The 7,809-nt window shown below is 35.2% G+C and overlaps 1 protein-coding gene across 1 annotated transcript; it reads left to right on the forward strand.

Annotated features, from left to right (window-relative positions):
- The first annotated feature begins 917 nt into the window (after positions 1–917).
- LOC122401992 (probable chitinase 2) lies at positions 918–7,286 on the forward strand. Its single transcript, XM_043404481.1, has 8 exons — positions 918–1,061; positions 3,192–3,389; positions 4,808–4,967; positions 5,041–5,137; positions 5,516–5,722; positions 5,800–5,997; positions 6,824–6,952; positions 7,026–7,286. The coding sequence occupies exons 1-8, from the start codon at positions 998–1,000 to the stop codon at positions 7,284–7,286; spliced, it is 1,314 nt and encodes a 437-aa protein (XP_043260416.1). The 5' UTR covers positions 918–997.
- The last annotated feature ends 523 nt before the right edge of the window (positions 7,287–7,809 follow it).

Here is a 7,809-nt window from a genome sequence, read left to right on the forward strand (position 1 = left end):
AGGAGCTGCGTGCGCACGAGAGTGGCTCTCATTCAGCATGAGAAACTCTACTTACTGAGATATCGACAGCCTTAAAGTTTTCTGTGTGAGAACCACTATCAGCTGTACGCAGGTTGCCGTTCTACAGGCGGAATTTTAAACGTTAATAACTTTTTAACGAAGCCTCGATCAACAAATTGGTATTCTTGATTTTCGTCTTATTTTGGCTCCTAGAATCTCCCATTAAAATTTTTCCCAGGGTTGGCCGAACACCCTGTACATATATTTAGTGCTTGAGTAAATGTATGAGACATATCAGATCTTAATGAAATGCAAGAATTGTATCGTCGCATTTCAAAATTGTGCAATTAATCGATTCAGAAATTATTTCAATTTCGTATCAATCAAGTCTTGCTTGCCCATAGACGTGTATGACAAATCTTTCGAAATAGTACGTTTGAATATCGCTAAAGACTGGAATATATTCGAGTTTCAGCAAAATATCCTATTTCACGTGGTGTTAGTAAGATCTACTTGCGTAAAAGTTTGTTAAACAAAAATGCTAAACGAAGAGTCTAATTAAGAATCGATTTAACGTAACCGAAATTAGAACTAGACGAATTTAAAAACATTTAAAGATATTGTATATATCATTAATTAATCTTATTTTGATAAGATAAACTTAAGTATAGTTATCAAAATTTTGAAATGCTGTAAACACTTTTGCGTATTCATATATGCACGTACGTGTGCTACACACAGATAGTTGTCAGCAACAGGTTCTAGCTCCGTCCTCTTCTCGAACACCATCACCGATGGACTCCTTTCTTTTCCAGGATGGAGTACCGTACTGTGGCTTTAACCCGAGTGAAAGCTAATCTAAGTCAGTGCTCGAATAAGATTGGTTAAGAGGTAGCCGAACAATCGACAACGTCGCAAGTTCCCGGCCACGCATCTCGCGTATTTTCTCTGGTAAATCAGTGGATACTTGGCCAATAATCCGGCATTGGTTTCAACAATGAAGGCGTGCGGTTTCTTATCTTTACTCGCGATACTGTTTCTCTCTGTCAACAACACTCTATGTAAGTACCTATCGATACAATCAACATTGCTCGTTTATTTAAAAAAAAAAAAACATTTTAGAAATTGCAATAGTATCGTTGTCTCGTTTTAGCGAATCCTTTTCGTCCAAAGGGACTCGTCGTGTCTGTCGATCGTCGCTAAATGAAACGTTTTCTATTTAAACTAATATTTAACTATTCCCCTGGGAGCAATATTTTCCTACGACGTTTCCAAACGAAATTATTATGGCTGATCCAACGAAGGGCGACGAAAGCACGTACATTTTTATTTAATAATTTCATAATTCATTCGTCCAGAAACGATACTAAAGAAAGTCTGGAATGTGTGTTGACATTTTCTTCGATGCCTTGTGCAATGCAAATCTGACATTTAGAAATGACCCTCCGATTCGTTCCCCGAGAAACACAAGCCGATTTAACTTTCGATTTCCTGCGTTAGTCGTTGTTTAATTAATAATTTCGTCGACGATTTACGGTTATTAAAAAGTTCAGTGGATCGAGAGTAACAATTTTATCAATTACGTGTGACTTACGATATTTATGGAATTGCAAAAATTATTGTTATCAGGAAAAAGGTGCAATGTTTAAGATGTACTATAAAATAGAACAAGAACTCTTGTTTTAACAAATCATCGTAATTGCACAGTTTAAATCAATGAATGAAGAAGGATTTGATGTCCTCGACATTTGGTCGAATTCTAGCGTGAAAAATATAAATATTCGATAATTTTAATAACGAAAACATGAAACAGCATGGACGGATAGTCCAGAGTGGTATGTACGTGTACGATCCTCGTCGCGATACTGATAGTGTTGATCGAATGATTAAAACGTTCTTTAGTCGAGCTCAAAAATTCGCTTCTCTAAAGTTGAAATACAATGCTGTGAATAATTATAAACTCAATCATAATTCTACATTCTTCATAACATTACAACGAAAGTTGAAGAAACCATTTGAAAATTTTTTGGTTGCGGGGTTTTACAATTACAATCATTTTTGGTGAATACACATACCCCTGAAATCCTACCCACTTTTGAGAAAAAAATTCGAGTAGGTACTGAAATTTTTAGACGAAATTAAAAAATTTCAAATTATACTGAAAAAATTATTTTTGATTGCGGGGCTCAATTACAAGCATTATTGGTCATTAGACATATCCTCGAATTCCTACCCACTTTCGAGAAAAAAATTCGAGAAGGTGTGAAATTTTTCGACTAAATTAAACAATTCCAAATCGGTCTGGAAAAATTATTTTCGGTTGCGGGGGTCAATTACAATAATTTTTGGTGAATAGACGTATCCTCAAAATCCTACCCACTTTCGAGAAAAAAATTCGGGAAGATGTGAAATTTTTAGACAAAATTAAAAAATTTCAAATCGTTCTGGAAAAATTATTTTCGGTTGCGGGGGTCAATTACAATCATTTTTGGTCATTAGACATATTCTCGAATTCCTACCCACTTTCGAGAAAAAAATTCGAGATTTGAAATTTTTCGACTAAATTAAAAAATTCCAAATCGTTCTGGTAAAATTATTTTCGATCGCGGGGGTCAATTACAATAATTTTTGGTGAATAGACATACCCCCGAATTCCTACCCACTTTCGAGAAAAAAATTCGAGAAGGTGTGAAATTTTTCGACTAAATTAAAAAATTCCAAATCGTTCTGGTAAAATTATTTTCGATTGCGGGGGTCAATTACAAGCATTATTGGTCATTAGACATATCCTCGAATTCCTACCCACTTTCGAGAAAAAAATTCGGGAAGATGTGAAATTTTTAGACAAAATTAAAAAATTTTAAATCGTTCTGGAAAAATTATTTTCGGTTGCGGGGGTCAATTACAATAATTTTTGGTGAATAGACATACCCCCGAAATCCTGCCCACTTTCTAGAAAAAAATTCAGTATGGGCGGAATTTTAAACGTCAATAACTTTTTAGCGAAACCTCCATTAACAAATTACTATTCTTGATTTTCGTCTTATTTTGGCCTGTAGAATCTCCCATTAAAATTTTTCCTAGAAATGGCCAAACACCCTGTATAGAATGACGCACAAAGAACGCGTATTTGTCACAGAACACTTATAAGATCGTTATAATCGACTAATACTTAACGATTTTTTTACAAGCTTCAATAAGGCCAAAACATGACAAGGTTGTGGCTTGTTACGTCGCTTCCTGGGCGTCATACCGGCCAACCAATGGAAAATTCGATATAAAAGACCTTCGTCCGGAACTTTGCACACACCTCATATATGCGTTCGCCGGCTTAAATGCCACAACGTGGACGATCAAGAGTTTGGATCCCTATAAGGATATCACCAATGGTAAATAGTAGAGGTATCTATTTTACGAGAATTCGAGTACACCGGTACACGTGTATGATCTGCATTTTAACGTCTGCAACGTTCAATTCACGGTATTACACTAATACGGATTAATACAGATCATACATACATCAATCATCAAGTTACTATGAAATGTGACTAATCATTGCGCAACAACGCGGGAAAGATTACGAAATCTTATACTTGTATCTCTATTATATGTTATTCACGTTGTATAGATTAACTTCCTCGCTATATCATTACTTCAAACGGACACAATATTTCATAAACTAAGCTCGTTGATAGCAGTTTTCTTTTTTTCCATTTTCTCTCACATATCGAAAGGCCTTCGGTAATTATCAGAATTGGACAAATTTTATTCACGAACAACGAATAAAAATTTTATATTCATTCGTAAACTAATTTCTCTTTACGTTTTCTTTGTAAATTAAATTATAAATTAGAATTTATTGATGGACTTTTTAAATCGACATCTAGACATGCTAAACAACGTGTAAAAGGTAGTTTACAAATGAATCTAAAATTTCGATTCGTTAGTTGTAAATAAGAAATAAGGCGCTGAAGGCCTTCTAACAATAAGAGGCACATCACGAATGCAGACTTCTTGGCCTGCGGTCGGGCGACCAAATAAAAGGGGTAACACCTCCCTCATCGCCCTGGCGATCTCCACATCCGTCTCCACATCCATTATCAGGGCCTCAACATTAGCGATGGAGGGGGGAAAAGAAACCCCCCTCCCTCACTCCTCCTTCTTTCTCACCTCACCGCTCTTCACCGCTTTGGGAGTTGGCTTTGGGACAAAAAGGGGGGGAGGTTGTATAACTCGGTTGCAGCCACATGGATGAACTCTGCTGCAAACTTCAAATCTCTCACCGAGACACCTTTTAAGTTCCCGCTCTTCTCGGCCACTTCGATGACATTGTTCGTCTCGACGCAAATTTCGACGGATAAGGTCATCGATTCGTGAAAATTCGTTTCTTTATTAGTATGTACTTCAAGATATAAGAATTTGTAAAATATAGATTTTGGTTTGTTTACTTTTGTTAATTGCTGGACACACTGTGCGGCATGACATTTAACCCTTTGCGCTCCGAATTATATTTCAATTTTGTTACCAGCAGCTCCCAACGCCTTTAAGTGTTTTATTTGAAATTTACCTGTTAAAATATCTGTTTTATTTACACCGTTGTTGCATTTTGTAACTTTCAAGTGTACGATATCTCTTTGGTTTGGACTTGAAAAAGTGTCGGATGGGACTCGACGAGGGAGCTCCTGAGATAAAAATTGATGTCGAATCACACTCGACATAGGTGTGCAAAGGGTTAATGCGTTAATGAGTTTTAATTTGTAGTGTTGGCGTTAGGATAACGAACAATAAACGTTTCGATCCTCACCAGGTAACTACAAGAAAATTACACAACTTCGCCAAATGTATCCCGAATTGAAAGTTTCTCTCGCGATCGGTGGGTGGAACGAAGGTAGCGAAAACTATTCTAAGCTTGCTTCTTCGCCCGCATCAAGGAACACATTTGTCAATAGTGTGGTCACTTATCTCAGGTACAGAATATAAATTAAAGATCGTTTGTATTTTATGAAATTTCCATCGAACGATGAATTCTGTTTTGTACAGGCAATACGATTTCACCGGATTCGATCTGGACTGGGAATTCCCCGCAGCACGCGGTGGATCGCGGTACGACAAAGCGAATTTCGTCTCCCTCGTAAAGGTGTGATTTTATAAAACAATTGCACTAGTTAATTAGATTAGTGATTCAAATAAAATTTGCAAAAATTGAAAAGTGAAAAGTGTATCAACTTGCCCCGGGTCTCGCTTACTTTAAAATTATCGAGATTTGGTCCACACATTACGTAGTTTTGAAAAACTTTATATTTTCTTGTTTAAAAAAATAGTATAGGTACATTATTTTGTTAAGCTCTCCTAAAGCTGAATACAGCACTTTTTGGAAAAATCGAAAAAAATATGGTGATTCGGAGTCGCTAAAATGCAGATTTACCGAATTCGTTTGATTGGAAAACATTAGGTGTCTCGAATGATGATGCTTACACATAAATAACATAACGAAAAGTATATTTTTTTTTATCAGGAACTCAAAGAAGCGTTCAGGGGGTCGAACTATCAATTGACCGCAGCTATAAGCGCCAATCAACTAACCGTCGACGCAGCATACGATATTCCCGAAATTTCAAAGTACTTAGATTATATTCACGTGATGGCTTACGATTTTCATGGTACGTGGGACATGAAGGTGCTCCCGAATTCGCCGATGATAAGCCCAGATGGTCTTGACGTAGTAAGAACGCGCAAAGAGATATAATAAACAATGGTCACTCTGTCAAGAATGCAAGTACATAAGAGGTTTCATTTTAGGAAGATACGATCTCCCATTTGTTACATAAGGGAATACCTCCAAACAAATTAGTGTTAGGTTTACCTATGTACGGAAGGACCTTCATATTGACTACTAAACCAAGCTTCCCCCAAAAAAGTCCTATGAATCAACCATGCTTGCAGCAAGGATTCAAGGGTCCTTACACCGGTGAAAAAGGTTTTATGGGATACAACGAGGTACGACACGTTTTTCAAAAGTCTTTCCATTTATCCAATTAAGCTTCTATCGCTTGAAATCAGACCTGGGCGTTTAAAAAATTTTACTGTTTCATGAAGCATTTTGTATGGAAAATGAATTGTTGCATTTCCAATTGAATAATTTATTTATCACTCCGCGGAATAAATTATTTGTTATTACTTATGTGATTTTAACGGAAATAACTAATTTCTTAATATGCTAAATATTTATATTATTACTACGCTTCTTAAAACCGATTCACTGTTATGGTTTGTGTTTGTTATTGCTATAAAACATTATTATTTATCAAATGTAGAAAGACATTTGGCACTGAATCAGCTTTCACATGTGATGCCATTTATTCTCATTTAATTTTGAAGTTTTTAAAAATGATGAATGAAGGGAAGAATTAGTGTTACTATTTTTAGTGATACTATTGCACACTTACTGCAATTATTCCTATATATTATTCAATGCCTTAGAAATAATTTATCAATTATGAAATAAAATTTCAATTTACTATTAATTAACTGAAATAAATTTTGCCCAGATCTGTCTGAAATAAAACAATTTCCGGTTTCATGGTTACATGGTTTACATCTAAATAATATGTGGATATAAAGTAATGATAATGTATAACGATACTGTCAGTGTTTCTTCTAGTGACTACTTTTGTTTAAAAATCTAGTTTTTACTTCCGGAGCTTGAAACTACTTCTATAAAAAAAACGACTTCGAAATAAAAAAACTAGAATGTTGAACTAGAATTTCGTTTTCAAAACTGTTTTATTTTTATTTAAAACTGGTATACCATGTACTTTGATAGATTTGCGAAGAGATAATACGAAATCCGGGAAACTGGACTACCGGGTGGGATACTGAGAGTAGCACGCCTTACACAATCAACGACGATCACGTTATCGTGTACGATAATCCGATTAGCATGAAGGCAAAGGTTTGTGTTTTACAGCATAGAATTGCGTCAGTTGTTAAGTACTATCGCTGTAAATTTTATTGAACATTTTCAGGTGGAATACGCGATGAAAATGAAGCTAGCAGGTGTGATGATTTGGAGCATTGACACGGACGATTTTCACGGCAATTGTGCCTCATTGAAGGATTCTTTTGATCAAACGGACAACACTTTTCCCTTGATGAGATCGATCAACGTTATCCTTGAGAATTCAACTACATCTACTAAACCAAACAAACCTGGAAGTAATTCTTCGAACCAAATATCTTTATATCAAGCTATCCTAATATTATCATTAATATTAGTAAAGATGTAAAAATACCAAAAACTTCATAAAAGTTCGATACTTTCTGAGGACTGATTCGTGATCTCTAAATAGCAATCTGAAAGGAGTTCTAAAACTGACCACCTATTACAGTCCATATCATAGTAATAGGTACGACTTATAACAAATATCTTGTTAGTGACTATGCACTGTTAGAGTTTGTATTATCCGTGTATATAATTCATAAAGAAACCATACAACGGACAATTTTGTAAGAAAGTGTATACTTATGTGTATAGATGAATAGAAATGTACTTATTAAATCATACTTTTCCACTATTCTCCTATTGTTTCTGTACTGAATTGAAAAATCGCAATAGAAACTTTGTAGATTCTAATAAGCTAAATAATTTTAACGTAAGTTATTTTTCAGGCAACGACACCCTATATTAGTATCAAATTAGTACAGTATTGTCAGAAATCTTGCCTAGCTTCACAATCGATAACGATAAAACATTAAAAGATAAAAGTTTGATAAAAAGGTATTAAAACATTGAACGCGATCTATGGCTCG

The sequence above is a fragment of the Colletes gigas genome, unplaced genomic scaffold (genome assembly GCF_013123115.1).
Source record: "Colletes gigas isolate AHSC1104 unplaced genomic scaffold, ASM1312311v1 Colletes_gigas_Sc00031, whole genome shotgun sequence".
Taxonomy (NCBI): domain Eukaryota; kingdom Metazoa; phylum Arthropoda; class Insecta; order Hymenoptera; family Colletidae; genus Colletes; species Colletes gigas.